We start from the raw sequence: 22,121 nt of genomic DNA on the forward strand, positions 1-22,121 counted from the left end.
CAAAGTACTACAAAGATCAATGTTTGAAAGTTCCCTCGACTACACAAATGATGCTCTACCAACAAGAACAACTCTCCTGCAAGTAACCTTTGTTAAGGTTCTTCACAGCCACAGAGAGCTTTACCTCCTAGTGACTTCTGTACTGTTTCACTAAAACCAGTCAGCAGAGAGAAGACACCAAGGCATTTTTCTATTCATATTAATAGTTTATAATATAAGACTTCACATAAGAACTGCTAGTCTGTGAAAATATAGAAATTCCCAAATCAAAACCAGAGTAAAAGTTCCACACATTTACTTACAAAAGAACCCTTAAGGACGAAGGTAGCAAATTGTTGTGACACATTGAAATAGGGAAGAAATGGCCGTATACACATGGAATGTTTATGACTCTGAGGAGAAAAAAAAAATCATGTAAGTTATCCAAATGCTATACATGCCATATTAGGGGAAAAAAATCAAACATTTAATGCCCCAGATTAACAGAAGTGGTACACATTAGGTGATAAATACAAGTACATTTCAAATTTTTAAGGTTCTTTTTTAATTAACAACTCTCATTGAATGTCTATTGCGTGTGCCTAGTCAAAGTAAAACTCAATGGCATTTTGACTGAATTGAACTTTGAATTCCAGAATCACTTGGTGGCACAGACAAATTAATTCTTATCACTGTTTTTCAAGTAAAATACATCATTACAGTTCAGGATGTTTTCACTGAAAAGACATCTAAATACACCTTCAGATACACAACTGAGGTAAGCTAAGTGCATACAACAAATCTCATTGCCAACATCATCTTTTACAAAAATAGTCACTACATCACTACTATGGGCTGGGATCAAAAGAATTCTGAGACATAATCCTTACTTTAGGGGATTCAACAATCACAGAGCATTTACAATATAAGGTTCTGGGCCAAGCTTTGTGGGAAATCTTAAAAGTACAATTATAATTAGAGATTCCAATACCCTACCCTCAGGAATTGATAGCAAACAGACAGAAAATCAACAAGGATATAGGTATTTGAAGAACGCTACCAAGTAACGTGCCTGGATTGACACCTACAGATCACTTCATCCAGCAACTGCAGAATGCACATTGTTTTCAAGTGCACAAGGAACATTTACCAAAGTACACCACATTCTTAGTCATAAAAGATGTCTCAATAAATTCAAAAAGATTCAAGTTACACAAAGTATGTTCTCTGACTACAATAGAATTATATCAGAAATGAACAACAGAAAAACCTCTGGGAAAATTCCAAAATATTTAGAAAATAAATAACAAATTTCTAAATAATTCTTGGCTCAAAGGAAAAGTAAAAATAAAAGAAGAAATTAGAACTTTGAGCTGCACAAAAATGAAAACACAACACATCAGGACTTGTGGGATGCCACTAAAGCAGTAGTTAGAAGAAACTAGCAATTAACACCTAGATTAGAAAAGATGAGAGGATCTGAGACTTCAGCTTAAGTTTCTAGGAAAAGAAGAGCAAATTAAAACTAAAATAAGCATGGGGTATGGGATTAAGAGATACAAACTACTACATATGAAATAGATAAGCAACAAGGATACAGCACAGAGAAATATAGCCATTATTTTATAATAACTTTAAAGGGATAATAATCTATAAAAATATTGAATCACTATGCTATACAACTGAAACTAATATAATATTATAAATCAATTATATTTCAATTAGAAAATTAATTTTAAAATAAAACCAAAGTAAGCAGAGGAAAGAAAATAATAAAAATGAAAGGATAGATCAATTAAACAAAACCCAGAAAAACAAGAGAGAATAAACAAGAAACCAAAAGCTGGTTCTTTGAGAAGATCGATAGAACTGAATAAACTTCTAGCCAGACTAATCAGAAAATCAGTATAAAAAGAAAGAAAACACAAATTGCAATTATCAACAATAAGAAAGGTGACTTCAATACAGAGTATATAGATATCCAAAAGAATAATGGGGAATAATATCAATAACTTTGTGCCCAGAAATTTAACAACGTGAATGAAATGGACAAATTTCTTGAATGACACAAAAACCCAAAGCTCACTGAAGAAGATATGGACGATCTGAATATCCCTGTATCTGTAAAGAAAGTTGAAGTTGTACTTAACAACCTTCCCCCAAAGAAAATTACAGTCCCAGACAGCTTTACTGGGAAATTCAAGTCAATCTTGGAGCTTTGCTCAAATAGGAAGTAAACGCTAAGGCAGTGTTGTAAACTGCCTGCCTCAGCATTGAGAAATGCCCCAACGATGCACACAGAGCCCATCAGCAAAGGCTGGGACACCTGCCAGTTCCAAACATGAGGAAATCTGCACAGTCATGATCTGACCACTAAAAAAACTGAGCAGAAGCTTCAGTGGTCACATATGATAAAGCTTAAAAACTACAGAATTTGTTCAGGAAAGTCACTCAGCAAATAAACAGCAACAACCATGACAAAGAGCAACAACCAGGAATGCTAGAGAGTGAAAAGAATCTGATCTCCAGAGCCGCCATATTATTTCATGTACTATATCTAGTTTTCAACAAATCGTCATGAGATTTGCAAAGAAACAGGAAGGAATGGTCCATATATAGGAATAAAAACAGTTGAAAGAAACTGTGTCTGAGAAAGCCCAGGCATTACTTTCTAGACAGGAGACTTACAGATAAAGACTTTAAATCAGGTATTTACATATGTTCAAAGAACTGAAGGAAACCACATCTAAAGAATTAAGGAGAGATCTGCTTCCAGAATGGCAATGTGAGGAGCTCCATGAAACTGCTCCCAGCAAAACTGGTGAAAATTATTTAAATAATAATAATAAAGTCTCTGGAAATGATCCTAAGGGCATGCAGCAAATATAGAAACATTCAAGAAAATCTACCAAAACTCAGTAAGAATATCAAGAGTTTATGGCATTTGCAGCAACATGGATGAACCTACACATGATCATACTAAGTGAAGTCAGACAGAGAAAGACAAATATCATATGATATCACTTAAATGTGGAATCTAAAAAAATGATACAAATGAACTATTTACAAAACAGAAACAGACTTACAGACATAGAAAACAAACATGGCTACCAAAGAGTAGGGCTTGGGGGATAAATTAGGGGTTTGGGATTAGCAGATACAAACTACTGTATACAGAACAGATAAACAACAAGGTCCTACTGTTATGGCACAGGGAACTATATATATTCAATAGTTTGTAATAACCTATAATGAAAGAGAATATATATATGTATGTATAACTGAATCACTATGCTGTACACCAGAAAAAAACAAGATATTGTAAACCAACTAGGCTTCAATTAAAAGGAAAGAGTCTATAGCATTTAATCCTCAATCTACTCCTTCCCTGTCCCTCTTAGCCAGAGAGACAGAAACTCCATGCCAAGTAGGTGCAGCCCAGAACACAGTGCTCCCTCCCTCCCACCTCCCAACTTAAGGTGACAGTATCTTCCTGGGAGAAGCAGGATGTCAGCATTTCTCACCCCGCTTCCCCTCAGTTACTTGATGCCAAGGCTAAGCACCTGAAAGTGTGGCCAAGAGGCTGGGAGTTCCCTTCCTCTACCCAGCTCCTATTCATGGACTCACCTTAAGCATGGCACACTGAGAATACAGGGATCCCAAACCTCCACCCAGCAGCCTGCTCCTAAATCAGAGATGTCACTAGGAGAGAAACACACCCTTGCACCATTCCCAGCTTCAAGTCTGAGCTCAGGGATTTTGTCCAGGGGGACAGAAAGGTCATAAAACAAAGAGCTCAGAAAGTCTCCCCAAAGAAACTGATTGTACTTAACAGAGCATGGAGAAGTTCAAGAGTAGGGGTGCTTTCAAAAATAATGAAGGTTTTGGTGAAATGCAAATAAAAAGATGATTAGCTTCATTAGATGCATAAGCCAAACCCCTGCCCAGCTAGTTTGACAAGAAGAACCACAAAAAGAGACGGCTAGGAAGAACTCACTGGAGGTCAGAATAAACCTAAAACACTGATGTCAAAATCCACCTCTGCAAATAAGTTGGATTAACAGATACAAGCTAGTATACATAAAATGGATAAGCAACAAGGATTTGCTGTATAGCACAGCGAATTATACACAGTATCTTGTAATAACCTATAACGGAATATGATCTGCAAAAAAAAAAGAATCACTATGCTGTATGACTGAAACTAACACAATATTGTAAATCAACCATATACCAATTAATTAATTAATTAAAACAAAGCTACAAATAGACTGAAAGTAAAAGGAGGGGGAAAGATATATTAACAGAACCCACAAGAAAACTAGAATGTCCAGAGTAGTAATAGACAAAACAGATTTTAAAACAAGAAAAAAAATGTCTCCAGAGAAAGACGTTTCATAGTGACAAAGGTCAGTCCAGCAGAAAAATATAAGAACTATAAACATATATGCACCTAAGAAGAAAGTATGATATTAATAAAACAATTTGGAGTTGTATCAAAATATACTTAAGAATAACTAACAAAAAGAAGTGCAAGACTAGTACACTGAAAACTACAAACATCTTTGAAAGAAATTATATAAGACATAAATGAATGGAAAGATATCCCACATTCATGGACTGGAAGATTTGAAACTGTTATAATGGCTATACTCCCCAAATTGATCTACAGATTAAACATGATCCCTATCAAAATCTGAGCTGGTCTCACTACAGAAATTGACAAGCTGATCCTAAAATTCATACGGAAACACAAGGGACCAAGAATAGCCAATGTGAAAAAGTAACAAAGTTGGAGGACACATGCTTCCTGATGCCAAAATATACTACAGAGCTACAGTAATCAAGACAATGTGATGCTCACAGGAGGACAGATACATAAGCCAATGGAATGGAATTGAGTGTCCAATGGGGGAAAAAAAAACCTTACAGTTATTGCCAGTTGATTATCAACAAAGGAGCCAAGACAGTTTAATAGGGAATGAATAGTCAACAAATGGTGCAGGGACAATTAGATACCCACATGCAAAAGGATAAAGTTAGACACATTTCTAACTCTATATTTTTAAAAAATGGATCAAAGATGTAAATATAAGAGCTAAAACTATAAAACTCTTAGAAGAAAGGATAGGTATAAACTTTCATGACCTTGGATTGGGCAATAATTTCTTAGATATGACACCAAAAGCCCAAGAAATAAAAGAACAAATAGATCTACTGGACTTCATCAAACTTTTGTACTTCAAAGGGCACCATTAAGAAAGTAAAAAAAAAATTCAAAGAATGGGAGAAAATGTCTGCAAATTATACAGAGAACTCTTATAATTCAATAATAAAAAGACATACATCCCAATTTTTAAATGGACAAAAGGTTTAAATGGACATTTCTCCAGAGAAGATATGCAGATGGACAATACACACATGAAAAGATGCCCAATATCATTAGTTACTAGGAAAATACAAATCAAAACTAAAATAAGATACAATTTCACACCCACTAGGACGGCTATAATCAAAGAGACAGATGGTAACAGCTGTTGGTGAGGCTGAGGAGAAATCAGAAGCGTCACACAGTGCTGACAGAAATATAAAATGGTACAGCACCTTTGAAAATCAATTTGGCAGTTTGTCCCTCAAAACGTTAAACATAGAGCTACCATTCCACCCAGTAACTCCACTGCTAGATATATACCCAAGAGAAATAAAAATACAGTCCACAGAAGAACTTACACACCAATCAATCTCAGCCTTATTCCTAATTGTGACACACTGGAAACAACCCACATGAAAATAAACTGAGAAATTAATAAATAAAATGTGGCATATTCATACAACTGAATATCATACAGACATAAAAATAATGAAGTACTGACATAGAACCATGAAGACATTAAGCTAAGTGGAGGAAGCCAGACACAAAAGGCCACATATTCTATGATTTCATTCATATGAAATGTCAAAAATAGGCAAATCCACAGAGACAAAATATAGAATAGTGGTTGCCAGGGGATGTGGGAGGAGGGAAAATGGAGTAACTACTAATGAGTATGGGGTTACTTTGGGGGAAATGAAATTCCCCAAATGTTCTGGAATTAGACAGTAGTAATGGTTGCATAACTCAGTGAATATACTGAAAAAAAACACTGAATTATACACTTCAAAGACTGCATTTTATACTATGTGAATTAAATTTCAATTAAAAATCAATTAATGTAATTTATCATTTTAATAAAGAAAAACCACATGATGCTTTCCATAAATACATAAAAACCATTTGACAAAATCCAACATCTATTCCTGACTTTAAAAATTGCTAGGAAGGGAAGTTAACTTCATCCTGATAAAGGTTATCTATGAATAACATCATATTTAGTGGTAAATGACTCAATGCTTTCCTCCTAAGTTCAAGGACAAGACAGGGATATCTGCTCTCACTGCTTCTATTCAACATTGTCTCAGAAATTCTAGCCAGTCCAATAAGGCAAGAAAAGGAAATAAAAGATATCCAAATTGGAAAGAAAGAATACAATTATTTTTATTTTCATATTATATACAAAAATATCTAATGGAAATTACAAAAAAGCAACCAGAACTATAGATGAGTTTAGCAAAGCTGCAGAAAACAAGATTATACAAAACTCTACTGTATTGTTAAATACTAGCAACTAAAAGAATTACAATTCTTTAAAATATCATTTTATAATAGAATTGAAAATGTTAAATTTAACCAAAAATTTTGACAAAAGATAGGAAAGACCTGTGAACTGAAAACTGTAAAATATGGTTGTGAGAAATTAAAGAAAACCTAAACGAATTTGAGGATATGCTTTTGTTAGTGGTTTGGAAGACTCAGTGTTGTTCATATATCAATTGTCTCCATATTAAGCTATAGATCTGAGGCAATCTCAAATCAAAATTTGAACAGGTTTTTTTTGTTTGTTTGTTTTGGTAGAAACTGACAAGCTGATTCTAAAGTTCATGTAAAAATGCAAATGACCTAGAAGGGCCAAACATCTTTGAAAAAGAACATAGTTCAAGGGCTAATACTATCTGTTTCTAGGAATTATTTTACACACACACACACACAAATCATGGTGTCGGTGTAAAGATACATACATACAGATTAGAGTCCACAAACAATCTTACCTATATACGGACAACTGATTTTTTTTTTACAAAGGTACAAAGTCAATACAGTAGAGGAAAATATAGCCTTTTCAACAAATGGTGCTAGAACAAATGGATGCTCATATGCTAAAAAGGATATTCACTTCTTAGATACCACACCAAGAGCGTGTTCCATGACAGTAAAATGAATAAATTGGATTTCATAAAAATTTTGAATTCCTGCTCTTTCAAAGACACTATTAACTATTAATAAATAAAAACAAAAGCTACAGACTGGTAGAAAATCTATACAAAGCATATATCTATAAAGGACTTGTATCCATAATATGTAAAGAATTTTCAAAACTCAACAATAAGAAAACAATCCAATAAAAAATAGGCAAAAGATGTGAATAGACACTTTGCCAAAGAAGATATATGAATGGCAAATCAGCACATGAAAATCTCAACATCATTAGTCATTAGGGAAATGCAAACTAGAACCAAAATGAAATACTACATCATACCTATTAATAGCTAAAATTTTAAAACTGATCACATCAAGTGTTGGCAATGATAAAGAAAAACTGGGACTCTTATTATGCTGCTGATGGGAATTTAAAATGATACAATCACTTAGGAGAACAGTTTGGTGACTTCCTAAAAAGATAAACATAAACATATCATATTATCCAGCCATCCCACTCCTATGTATTTACCCAAGAGAAAAGAAATACATGTTCATATAAAAATTGGACACAAATGTTCATAGTTTTAAGTATAATAACCAAAAAAGTAGAAACAACACAAATGTCCATCTACAAACTGAATGGACAAACTGTGGTATGTCCTTACAGTGGAATACTACTCAGCAATGACAAGAGTCACGCCACACAGATGAATCTCAAAAATAAGGTTAAGTAAAAGCAGCAAGACAGAAAAAAAAAAAAAAAAAAAAAAAAGCATATACTGTATGATTCCATTGATATAAAACTCTAGAAAATGCAAACTAATCTATAGTGACAGAAAGCAATGATCAGGGAAGTCACAGTATATGGGCAGGAGTGGCACAGAAGGAATGTTTATAAAGGAACATGAGTACTCTTTTGTGAGGTGATAGATATGTTCACTGTCTTGATTGTGATGATGGTTTATTGTATATATATATATATATATATATATATATATATATATATATGCTAAAAGTTATAAAATTATGCATTTTTAGTATATGTTTGAAGGGGATTAGAATATGCCACCCCCAAATATGCCACTTTGGTATAAAAATTATTTTAAGTTGAAGATATTTGAGACTCAATAGATGCAGAAGATGTCTTCTCTGAGCTTCCCTTATCTGACTAAAAGCAGCAACTTCTGGGAAATAAGGCTGCCATAAATTCCTCTTCAGGGTGGATCTACTCCCAGAAAGGAGGAACAGGAATAAAACCTACCCCAAATCTCCAGGGGTGTCTATGGCCCTGAAGGAGAGGGAAGAGTACTTATACCGGTATAGACAAACATTATCCACAAACTTTATCTCCTATTTGTTCTCCTGAAAACCCATTTATCATTCCAAAAAGTCATTTACTTTCCCATAAGTGTCCTTTTCCCCCCTGCCCACTAAGCTAGGTATATAAACCGAAACTCTAATCCTTTTGAGTTACTCATCACTGAGTTTCTCCCACAGGTATGCATATTGCAAGCACAAATAAACTGTTTTCTTCCCCCTGTTAATCTTTTTTTTGTCAGTTTAATTTGTGGGGTCCCAGCTACTGAACCCAAGAGGGTATAAGAAAAGGTTTCTTCCTCCCTTCCATGTTTTTTATTATATGTTAATTAAATTTTAGTAAAGCTGTTTTTTTAAGAAAGGTGTTCAGTTGTGTTTTACGCCATTTTTCCAACACTGACAAAGTGAATTAATCCAATAAAAACAACAAAGAATTACCATAGTTTCAATGATGATGGTAAGGTTACCTAAGCCATCTGTCAGAGCTACGTAGCTTCCTCCTTTCTCTAAATGGCCCACTGTCTTCAGGTAATACCAACCTGGTTGAGTAAACTGTGTGGTGTGAGCTACAGAAAAGCAGAGAAAGACCAAAATAAGATTAAAGTAGGTGGTAATAGAATTTCTTCAAAAAATAAAAAGCTGTCTACTGATTCGAGTCTGAAAAAGAACAGAACATGCCACCCCAAAACATGCCGCTTTAGCATGTGGATTATTTTGAGCTGATGACAACCAAGGCCCAGCAGTCCAAAGGAAAACTTTTATCTCTCCCTTAACTGCCTAAAAGAATTTAGACAGGAAACCCGGCCTAGAAAGAGAGCTATTACCAGAGATAACACTCTGTCTGACAGACTCACCTCCATGTCAAGGCAAACATCTGCTCTTCTCTTCCTGGGAAGCCCTAGGCCTCTATCCCATTCCATAGCTCAGGAGGCTATAAGCCTCAATTGCCTGCCTGCCTTTGAGTCTTAGATTTTTATGAAAGTTCCATACATACAAAATCAAATTTGTTTTTCTCCTGTTGCTCTTTATGTCAATTTAATTATTAGATCAGCCAAGGAACCTAGAAGGGTAGAAGGACAAATTTTCCACCCCAGATCTGATTGAGTCTAACAGCTATTTTCTGTTTTGGAGAAAAATACTTGCCAACCTCATATTTCAACTTTTGAATAATAAGTCCAGTTAAATGGTACAATTATGGGAAGATTCTTAGAATGACCAATAAAAATAAATGAACCATAGTCTACCAGTTCAAGAATATTGATTAAACCTTTTTTTCATGATTAAACTTTTTTTCCCAAGATTAAAATAAAGTTATACCACCCCAATCCTTGTTCATCTCTATTTAACCCATCCTAATTTAACTACAAATAAATAGAGCTTAAAAACGTTAACAAAGCATTTCAAAAATGCTTTCTGGTTTCAAACAAGTTTATTTCCACAATATGTACTTATCAGACACCTCCAAAGCTGGCCCTGGAAATGTACTGAGCAATATTCCATGTCCCATTTTGAGAGGTGACAAAATTAACCCCCAAAACCAGTGAACTACATTAGTTCATCTAACAATGTGGGACCATCTATTGCAACATTTAAGGAGTTAACCAACAAGGATACATAAGTCCAACTTAATATTTCCATATTTTTCAAGGAACAATTTAAGGAGTTTAGAATAATGTCATGATTATATGATTAATGTCATGACTACAAATCTCTGAGAAAAACACATCAACTAAAAAAGAGCCTGGTCTTAGAATAATCAAGAATGGAATACGGAAAGTACTCTAGTTACCCAAAATATTCTTACAAAACACTGAAAAATCTTGCTTAGAGACATACTTTAAACACATACCCCACCACAAACACAAACAAACACACATACACACACACACACACACACACACACACACACACATACTGTTTGTATAATCCCCTCTAAGTGTTTTCTGCTTTGTCTCTTAGAGAGGAATTCAGGGAGTGAGAGATGGAATCCTAACCATACCTGATATCCAGATAGGAGCTTCTACAGCATAGTGCCCGCTCCACGGCTCCTGCGCAGTCATCAATCCGCAACGTCCGTATGGCAACTGCTCATAGTAACTAGCTACCAGATTCCAAGCAATTGTGCTAAAAGATTCATATGATAAAAGAGAAACACCAAAGCAGCTTGTAATAAAAATGTGAATGTCTAGAAGCCTATAGTAAAATAGACCTTATCAGAGTCTATACAAATATAGATGGATGGATGGATAGATAGATAATCAAAAAATGACCACCCAAAACTGCTGGATGCATCTAAATATTTTTAATGGTAAATTATATAAGTACAGTACAAATGTATATGAAGTGTACAATTTGCACTGAGGAATGGTGTAACCAGAAGACGAGTCATGCCAGAGCAGTACCAGACATGTCACAAAGGTGAGTCAAATACAAATAAAGGCTTTATCCACACCTGCTTTCCTTTTTGATGGTCAGCCTCTTAATGATCCAGTTTCATGACATAATTTTATGAACCTGACTCTGAGAAGTTGCAAAGTTTTAAAATTGAGAACTCTTAGAGTCTGACTGCCTAGGTTCGAATGATGGTGTAGGCAGATAGGGTAGGAGGGTAGGGGCTCCACAGAGGAAGAGAATCAGACATAACTTTCTTGACGTAAGAGAAGCCATTTTAGGCCTAAGCCATTTTGTGACCTACACCTGGCCACAATGCTGCCCTTGCAGAACAGGTCTCAGCAGTTACTGATTTTAAGGGAATAGAAGAATGTAAGAACAAACAGCTATCATCAGGCCAGGGAAATAACTGTATCAGAGATAATATATTAGCTGTGAAGACTCCCAGTTCTGTTTCAAAGGTAAAGCTTATCCTGAAGCACATTCCTGAGCTGTTTTGCAGGATCCAAACTCTCTCGAAAACTCAACCACCAGACTAATTGGAACCTAAGAAATTATGATGCTGACCTTTGCTGACCCTTAGGACTTCAATTAACTAAAACCTGGACTCTGTCAATTGGTCCCAATTCTATGCTAAATTCTCCTCTGCTCAAGCGCCTTCATGAATATGCAGGAACTCTTACCCCTTTATGAATATGCATGAACCTTTAGTTTAAACTTCCCCAATTTTGCTGTTTGGTGAGACACTGCCTGGGAAAAGATCCCTGGTGTTCTCCATACTTGCTAAAAGTAATAAATCCTTCTTTCTCCCACTCTTTGGCTTGGCTTGGTTGTGTCTTGTGACTTGACACCCACCAAGAAGCGAATCCAGTTTTCGGGTAACAATGGTTCCACCACTTAACCTCTCTGGACCTCAGTTTCCTCATCTGTAAAATGAGAGTAGTAACTGTACCTATCTCATGTGACTGCTGTGAGGATGAAATGTACTGTGCACATGAAGAGGGCAGAACAAGGTCTGGGCTGTAGCACTGCTGTGATTCTGTTTCACCTACAAGTGCTAATTGGATCAGCCTGCTGCTCTGAATTTTGGTCCATTCTTTCAAGAGTGCACAGCTGGTGCTGAACCCTAAGATTGTGACTCTCTGGTTCTCAGGAAAATCCAAGGGCAAAAGGTAAGCTCTGGATCCTGGCACTGCAGAGTTCCTCAAAGTTTGAAGAAAAAAAAAAACAGAGTTTACCTATAGAATTTAATTTTTCTTATCTTATAAGTCCTCACCCAGCATAAAATGACAGACTGGCATTCTTAGAAAATCAAAGCCTTCTAATTCTGTCAACACAAAACATAAACCCAATTTTCAAAAATCCTTACCACCAGTGAAAAATTTTAAAGTTCTCATGATTTTAGCCATGGATTGGAAGATGCATGGTGTCTACTCTGGCTATTGATAGAAGTATAAATTAAAACAAAATATCTAGAGAGCATTTTGCAGTAATACAAAAGCCTTTAAAGTCTATATACCTATAGACAGAGGGAAGGGTATAGCTGAAATGGTAGAGCACATGCTTAGCATGCACGAGGTCCTGGGTTCAACCCCCAGTATCTCCATTCAAAACAAAAAGAAAACTAGTAATAAATAATTAAATAGACCTAATGATTTCCCCCATAAAGTCTATATACTCCTGACCCAGACATTCATTCTATTTCTAAGAATGTACCCTAAGGAAATAATCATAGATGTACACAGAGATATTTGTATATATCAATCATTTCAGGGTATGCAAAGCTGTTCATTAAAACAGAACAACTTCCATCTCCAGGAAGAGGAGGATATCAGCGAGGTATGGTGTAATGTCTACATCAGTGTTTCCCAAATTCGCGTGGCGTCAGCATCACTGGGGGCACTGACTAAACAGAGTCCAAGCATCCTTCCCTGGAGGTTCAGATTTGATAGGTCTGGGCAGTTGCCAAGGAATCAGTATACACAGGTATCTCAGGTACTTCTTAAAACAAGGCAAACTGGGAAATTCTGCTTTAAGTAATGAAATATATATAAGCATTAAAAATGATGAAATAGAGGAAGTATACATATTTATCTATAAAATAAGAGGAGAAAATTCATAATACCTTGTTAAGTGAAAAACAGCTTACTAACTAAACATTTTGTAGTACAGGGTCAATTATGAATTAAAATTTTACACATAGCAATATAAATGGGAGGACATACACCAAAATTTTTTAGGACTATTACTTCACACATGGCAAGATTTTCGGTGATATTGTTTCCTTTTTTGCACCTATACACAGTTACTAAATTCTCTGCCATGAGTATGTATTACTCTTAATACCAAATTAAATGATGAGAACCAGACTCTCCACAATAAGCATCTTTTCTTTAAAAAAGAAAAAAAAAAGACCAAAGGCTGTAAGAAGAATGTGTCAGCTCACATTAACATCACAAAAGTATGTATTGGCTGCTTTTGTTCTATTTATCATTGTTTTAGAAAGGTAATTTGAATCTAATTACAACTAAAGCTTCTCAAAGCATTTAAAAAATGCTTCCCTGAGAAAGAGTGTGTTCTCCCTTAAAACCTCTGTTTTGTAAATAGACAGTAACACAAATGAAGTGATGCTGTGAGGAGTTATCAGGCAGCTTGGGAAGTAGATAATGCACAAGACAATTTGCCTGTCTTTTCAAAAGGTCACTGTCATAAAGAAAGAAGAAGAAAGGCAATTATTCTAGATTAAAAGAGATTTGTGGGGCATGACATCTAAATGCGATGCATGGTGCTGTACTGGTACTTAGCTTTAAAAAAAACTATAAATGACATTTTTGGAGACATTTAGGAAAATTTAAATATAGACTGAGTATTGGAAATATTTTTTAAATGCTCCTATGCTTTTAAATTTCAAGCGATATTGTGATCATGTAGGTGAATATCCTTTTGGATAATCTAAAATCGGAGACACATCCTAAAATATTTAGAGGTGAAGTGTCAAATTATCTATAATTTACTTTATAATTATTCACTAAATAAATATATATACAGCTTGTCTAAACAGAACTACATGAATTTTACTCTATATAAGTAATATCTCACAAGTAGGACTTCATTCAATACAGACTATATTGAAATGTAGAAGAATAGATAGATACAGCGTGAAAGAAAAGTCAAAATGGAGTTGGTGTTGCCAAGAGGACTCCCTAAAATGGAGCCAGAAGGTCACTAAGGAAGTGTGACTTATACACATATAGGCCTGGATGGGATCTGACCTTTTGACCTGTGAAATCATCCAGAACACCTGCCAGAAACTCAAGATACTTACTGGGCATTTACCCTAAACTAACCATGACAGTCCATCTACTACTTATGGGACCCCTGTCCTAAAACCTGTGATTCCTTAAGGACAGATACTTTCTGACTCATATCAGAGTCAATCACAATTCTTGCCAGGCAACGTTAAACAGCCTCATGGCTTTTTGTCCTTATAAGCCCCTGACTCTCTCTTCCTTGAAACACTCTTTCAAGGTTACCAGAATCTGTGTCTCCCAAATTGCAAGTCTTTACACCCCAAATAAGCTCTATTCTTACTTGTGCTGCTTAATTTTTTTTTTTTTTTTTTGGTTGATACAGCTTAGGTGTCAATATCGGGATAGATGAAGAAAATAAGACAAATGTTTATAATCACTGAATCTAGGTTGTGAGAATGTGTAAATTCATTGTATTCTTTTTCTGCTTACTGTCTTTTGAAATTTTTCAAAATAAAAACCTTTAAGAGTTTTTAAAAACTTACGCAGTCATGTAACCATTGATATAATTCTGATTCAGTATGCGACCCCAGCAGCCTGCACCCACATCATTATTTGAAGTGCTAAAATCTTCAGAAGACCAAAGCTTCTTCTTAGTCAGCCTCGCATCCTTTACTGTATGGGTCCCAGGGTAGTGAGCTCTAGAAAAGAAAGGGTGGGAGGAAATGTCAAAAGGTCAGAACATGGCACTTACATCTATTTGTTGAGTGAATAAAAAATACATGTTTTCTTTTTAAAACAATAGGCAGCTTCCAGATGGATGTCAGACTGACTGTAAGCCTCTGCTTCCCGTCCTTGTGTCTCAGGATGCCCTTAGAATGAGATAAGCCTATAACAACACACAGAATGGGAAGGAAGATCATCAGTGGATGAGAATTTGCTTCTGGAAACATAATACGGCGGGAAGAAGTGACGGGGGAGGCAGCAGAGGAGGCCAAAACCTAGAACATTCCGAGATGAATGAAATGGAGACAGAATTCAGACTTCCCAGGGGAAGCAGAGAGCTTGGGACAGTAGAAAAGAAGGAGTAAGAAGGAAGCCAAAAATAAGACAAGGAGTCTTTTACATAAAGTAGTGTCTCGTCCCCTGCTCCCACCCCTAGCAGACAGAGAGAAAGAGAGCTTCCAGTTATTCCCAGGCAAAAACAAAAACAACAAAACCCCCAGAGAATTCTTCCTTAACTAAAAAGAATAAACCACTTTGGGAAAAAATAGAAGTTATTATCCCAGAGCATTGGTGGTTCTCAACCTGGGTGACTCTGCCTGGAGGAGAAGACAGGGCAGGACAGGATTTGCTACCGGCATCCAGTGAGCAAAGGCCAGAGATGCTGCTAAACATCCTACAACACCGAGGACAGGTCCCCACAACAAAGAATGACCCAGGGAAAATATCAACAGTGCAGAGGCTGAGAAACCCTGCCCCAGAGTAATGAGCTAGCATTTGCTAGAAGTCAGTCAGTTGAAGTATAAATGTACATTTATTATTCCAAGAGTAAAATATTGCTGTAATGATGATTGTGGAGGCTAATTATTGACTAAAAACAATTATGAGATTTCAAATGTAAAACAGAAAATAGACTGACAGTTAATACAAGAGTAAGACAGCACATTAGCTAAGTAACTTTAGGGACAAAAGCGTATACTGTTTAGGCCAAGAATTATTTACAAAAATGATATTTAATGATAATATATGCAGAATAACGGAGATTGCATTATATTACAATTCTAATCTTCCTGGTTTGGTGTAGCAGTATTCACAACATTAAAAGAAAGATTGTAAAGAACCTGTTTCAGTTTTTAGTTATTTAATTTTATTTAGGTCACGAATCTTTTAAGAAAAAGCCCTATTTGGGAATTCATTATATCTGGTAAACATGAATTAAGGAGGCACATTAGTCTGGCATTCCAGGATTTCATGAGGAAGAAAAAAATGTACAGTAAACAAAATAGAATGAAGAATTAGAGAAAAATGAGGTTCCATTAAGATTTTGTTGAGTCACTACACTCATTTGAAAATAGGCATCTATTCAGTAATATAAAAATACACCACAGAGACCTCAAGAGAAAGCTAGCACCTAACAGAATTAATAAATTATTATTCCAGCACTATAATTCTCAACTAGGAAACTCTGACTACTAATTTTTGTAATTATATAATTTTAATAAATTTTTACATTTTAGATTCATTCATATATCCCAGAACTTCATTCCATAATCATGATATGAAGCTTTGATGCCTCAAGCAAATACTAATTTTCAAATTCATCTTGTCACTCACCTAAATATATGTTCAGTATGTCTATGGCTAAAATACATTTGTTTTAAAAAAAATAAATAAAAGCCTGGAAAGTAATAAGCTGTCATGTTCCCAGTGATCTCTAGATGTTAGGGGTATGAGTAAGCTCTGTCACTTGCCTTCACTAGTCAAGGTCATTTTAATTTTTGCTACCAAGACTTGCACGTCCCCCAAGCAGCACGTGGCCTGAACAACAGATGAATGTCCAAGTTGTTTTCCAGGCACTCGGAGTTGGCTACATCTTTTTTTAGCTGAGCCAAGAGTCAGCTGTGTCTAATACGAACTGAGCTGGTTAAGAATGGATGGGACTACTGACCCTTCCACTCGGCATTCATGAGTGCCCCCTTGATGACCTTTGGAACGTGCAAAGGTCTATACCGTAGTTACACCTAGGCAGAGCCACAATTACTGCACCTTTTTCTAATCTCCTTCCCTCACACTCCCCACACCTCAAACCGCCTTGCTTCTTTATTCTCTACCCCTTAAATATCCTAAGTCCCTTGTCTTTAGAAAGGTGGATCTGAGATTTGTTTTCCCTTCTCCTCACTTGGTTGCCTTGCAAATAAAGCCTCTCTTTGCAACAAACCTCAGTATCTCAGCATTTCTGCTTGCTGTATACTGTGCAAAACAAACCTGGTTCAGTAACAAGTATCTATGTATATGTGTATGTATAATATTCAATTAAAATTTTTAACGAATCAGAATTATTAGACAACAGAGGTACATGAAACTAAAATATGAGACTTATAGAATATTTATTAAAAAAGAAGAAAAAGCTTTTTAGAAATGAAGACTAAAGTAGAAGGAACACAAAACAGAATAAACACTGTAGAAAGCACAATAAAGGAAACAGAGGATAGTAAGGATAAAATTATGTAAAAGCAACCAGAAATAAAGAGATAAAAAAGAATTGAGAAAAATACAGAATAAAGACAACATGCAAAGGAGATCCAACATGTGTAACTGGGGCTTCTAAAAAGAAAATCAAAGTAATGGAGCAGGATAATTATTTAAATTAAAATTTAACTAAAACTTATTGAAATAATACTTAAATATAGATATTAAAAGGGCATATACCATGTATCAGGAAATGGTAAATAATGTAAAACTACTAGCCTTTGAAGTTAAGAAAAAAATATCTGTTGGCCATACAGGAATTATGCCAAGTCATTTATAAGCAAAGGAAAGTAAGTCTGGTATCAGAATTCTCAACAGCAACATTTTATGTAAGAAATCAGTGGAGCAAATTTTATGATACTCAAGAATTCAGAAAATGTGAGTTAAGGATTTTATATCAAGCCAAACTGTCCTTCAAGTATAAAGGCCACAGATAAACAGTAATAAACATGTGAAAGATCAAGAAATACTGTTTTCATTCGCACTTCCTGATATAGTAGATAGTAAGCTTTCTGGGACCCAAGAAACTAAGGGAGATACTTCAGCAAAAGACTTGAAGGTGAGCACTGAATACACTTAATGGTAGAACTAGACTAAAAGAGCAATTAAATAGTGTATAAGTATTATATATTCTGACAATGTGTAACTAACAGAGCTGAAACAAAATAAGAGGAAAGTGAAAGGTGAGTTTGCCAATTGGCTGGGAGTAAAAGGTTACATCTTGTAGCTGACAAATCAAGATAGTTCAAGCTTAAGCTCATGTTAAAAGTACAAAGATTAAGAAACTCTGGTAATTAAAATTCCATTGTAGGAGAGAGAAGGGGAGGAATAAGACATTATAAAATAATCTTAGTATTAATTATAGTAAACCAACAGACAATATGTAAATAGAGAGGGAAACAAAAGTCCTAGCATAAAGCAGATCTCAACTTCAGCACTATTGACATTTTGACTGGATAATTCCTTGTTGTGGGGGAGTTGTCCTGTGCACTGGAGGATGTTTAGAAGCATTCCTGGCCTCTGTCCATCAGGTGCCAGTAGCACCTACACCAGTGACAATCAGAAATATTTCCAACATTGCCAAATGTCTTATAGAAGGCAAAACTATCCCCAGCTGGGAACCACTGGCATAAAGGTATCAATATAAATGTAATCAATAGAACCAAAATCAAATCTTGCTAAATAACAAAAAAAAAGTATCTCCTTTAAAAAGAGCAAAGAAAACAAATCACATAGCAAAAGATTTTGTATTTGTGTATATACAGCACAAATCTTTAAATAACAAAAGACAGTATAGTAGAGTAGAAAACAAAACCTTCACTTATATCAGTAAATATTATTGGTTTGCATAAGATACCCACATCAATAAAGATAAAATGAATTAAGCATCCAACTTATTACTGAAGATACAGTAAGACTTATACTTTCATTTAAATATTTTTCCTAGTCATATATATTCAAGGTCAACACAACTTTTTTCCCTTCAAGACTTGAGCTATTTATGAAACTTTTAACAATAAGGGCAAAAATTATACACTAATTTCAATGTATGAGATGTTTAAATATATTTTATTTTTCTTGCAAAAAAAAAAAAAAAGTTAAGCCTGAATCCAGTCTAACCACACCTCTATCAATTTTCAAAAAGAAACAGGAGAGAGAGAGGCATGTTAAACTAAACTACAAGGATGAAATCTGTAAAATGCAGACTGTGAGAAGCTTTACATGACAGACAATCCAGTTTCTTCAACAAATAAAAGAGAAAAAAATGGAGCAAGAACCAAAAAATTAGAAGAGACTTAAATATCAACTAATCAGTGTATGATTCCAAATTGGATCCAAATTGAATCAAATAAAACCATAAAATAACAGTAACAGATGTTTGATAATATCAAGAAAATATCTCATTTTTAGAATAATAATGGTTTTGTTATTGTAAAAAGAAAGAGTTCTTGTCTTTAGAGATTCGTGGTAAACATTTTTATAGAAGAAATAATATAAAGTCTGGGATTTGCTTCAGAAATAATGTGGGGAGGAAGAAGAGAGGACTGCACAGACGTGTAGATGGAGAACTGTCTCCAGGCTCACAGTTATGGAGGTTGAGTGATGGGAACATGGATATCCACCATGTTACTCTGCCTACTTTGTGAATGTTCAAAATTCTTCATAAAAATAAACGTACACGTAGATCAAGCAGTCTTCACACAAAATAAAGAACAAACTCCACATATACATGTCTTCTATTTTTCAAATGTTTATATATGCTGTCTGTTTATGTATGTTGTCATGATAGGTAAAATTCAAACTCATTCAAAAAATAATAATAATACTGGAACTCAGTAAGGTCAAGGCCTAGAGGGCTGAACGGCAGAATTAGACTAAGCAGCAGTGTCACAGCCATACTGCTAAGGATATGTGACAGAAGCCCTGGTCAGGGATCATACCATACCATTTACGTAAGTGTTCATGAGAGAACTCCCAAGTACAGGAAGTCTGAGGGTTGGGAACTAATTTCACGACACTGCCTTTATAATTTCTAAAACGTAAATACTACTCTATCCCTTGGTCTAAACAAAGCCATGCTTTTATTACTCCAAACATTAACACAATATTTTAAAAGTTACCAATACATTACACTGTCATAGAAAGATACCAAAATACATAACAGTTCCAAGAAAAAGGAATGAAATATAATTTATACATGCTTTAGTTAAGTAAATACGAGAAACCCACCTTCCAAAAATATAATCAAATGGGGACAGGTCAAAAACCAAGGAACAGTCGGTATCCAGAGCAAGCAATCAGAAACTGTTAGTTTTCAAAGCAAATCGCTCCTTACCCTATAACATCAATCACCTCCAAGAGCTCGGGGTCATGCAGCATAGAAGCAGAAATGGGCTCCCAGAGGTTATCGCTCGCTATGATTTTCACTTGCTGGAGGCCTTGATAGTTCAGCATTCTTCTTAACACCTTTCAGAGAGATAAGCAGAACACAGGGAAGTTTGCAAATGAGTTTTTAGCTGCTGAATTATGACCAAGAGAGCTATAGTGTCTTCAAAAATCAGCACTCTGGATAATAGCGTCCATATTATTTCTCAATAGAAACGTGCTTTCAGTGGGGGCGGGGGGCACCTCATCACTAAAATAACCTACTTCACAGGAATGGAAAAAGAAAAAAATACTCAAGAGGTAAAGATGTTTTATATGGATTTTCCCTCTGACTTTAATATTATATTTAGTCGTAGAAATTTGGGTGGCAGGGTGGAAATTTTTTAAAAATAACCACTATTATTTTGGTATGCATTCTTTCAGAATTTTCTTATGCAGATACAATAAATTGGGATCAAATTAAACAAAACATTTGGTAAAATGCTTTAACCTATTGTCTCATTTTGAGTATTTTCCAATGTCTTTAAATAAGCTGCCATTACTGAAATATTAAAGTTCTTAATATTTTGTACCATACTAGAAGTAGAATAAGAAATATCAAATCTTTCATAGGTGTAGACAGGACAGGCAATAAAATCTGCCCATAGGACTATCCACCCACACAATTAAAAGTAACAAGCTAAGCTCTAATAGATAAATCAACAAAGCTCAGAATACCTACTCTGGTATTTATATTTAGCTCTGTACTTGGGCCCCATGAGGACTCTAAACGAAGCACAAGATGGGGTCCTTACCCTCAGGTGAAAAACACACTCACCAGAACACTAAAACTAACAGGAAGTACTAAAAAAACAGAGAATAGTATATACTGAAATGTATGGATTGCCAATATGTAAAACAAGAGCAGAGAAAAGTAAACATCATTTCACCCAGGAGCAGAAGGATCAGATTTCAAACCAGATTCTGATGAATGAACCCACTGCTATACCTCTAAGCACTTGGAACTGTCTGGATCATAGCAGTAGGTGCTCAAATGAATATTGGTTGAATTAATTAAGATAAGAAAGAACAAAAAAACTCACAAGCTCTCTTTCACATTCTAACTTTTCTAAACTAAAGAAATTTCCAACAATGTGCTCTTTTAGGAGGCAAATAATATAAGTGCTAAATCAATTCTACTCAGGAAGCAATATGAACTGATCTTTAATAGTAAATCGAGACCAATTCTCAAGATTCAGTAGGACTGAGAATCCCTATTCCTCTATTAGGAGACCAGCTTTCAGTTTCATCATCCTGAAATTCTTGTTCTTACAGAAAGGAGGGACAGCGCCTTAGTCACAGTTGGATTTATCACTATATCTAGTTTTTCTAGGGCTATTCCTAGACCATAACCTCTAAGACTGTTAACTTTTTTATATGGTATATTCAAATATACTCCAAAATATACAAGTCTGTAAGTTGTGTTTTATAAATAAGTTACCATCCCAAACTCAGTAATGAGTTAGCAGCATTCTTTGAGCAAAGTTGCATCTAATATATTTCAAATGTTTTTGCTGAGGAAACTTTCCCTTTCCTCTCAAAAACACATTAGATAGAAATCCAACTTATAAGATACACCAAAGGGAAGCTGTTCTGATTGAATTGACTAGGGTATCCAGAGACTCACACATCCATTTCCACCCACAACCCTCAGATACTACATGGGATCTTCCAGACACAATTTTCAAACCACATCACTGAAATCCAGAGTA

The 22,121-nt window shown here is 35.2% G+C and overlaps 1 protein-coding gene across 7 annotated transcripts in view; it reads right to left on the reverse strand.

The window, feature by feature from the left end:
• Positions 1 to 22,121, reverse strand: part of GALC (galactosylceramidase) — a 55,360-nt gene that overhangs the window by 16,738 nt on the left and 16,501 nt on the right. For all 7 annotated transcript variants that reach the window (XM_031454144.2, XM_031454148.2, XM_031454146.2 and 4 more), the window contains 5 exons: positions 20,321 to 20,451; positions 14,778 to 14,933; positions 10,593 to 10,717; positions 9,032 to 9,159; positions 303 to 392 (listed from right to left, as the gene is read on the reverse strand). In XM_031454144.2, the coding sequence (XP_031310004.1) occupies positions 303 to 392; positions 9,032 to 9,159; positions 10,593 to 10,717; positions 14,778 to 14,933; positions 20,321 to 20,451 (630 nt within the window). The remainder of the gene's footprint in view (positions 1 to 302; positions 393 to 9,031; positions 9,160 to 10,592; positions 10,718 to 14,777; positions 14,934 to 20,320; positions 20,452 to 22,121) is intronic.

Source organism: Camelus dromedarius, chromosome 5 (assembly GCF_036321535.1).
Source record: "Camelus dromedarius isolate mCamDro1 chromosome 5, mCamDro1.pat, whole genome shotgun sequence".
In the NCBI taxonomy this organism is placed as follows: domain Eukaryota; kingdom Metazoa; phylum Chordata; class Mammalia; order Artiodactyla; family Camelidae; genus Camelus; species Camelus dromedarius.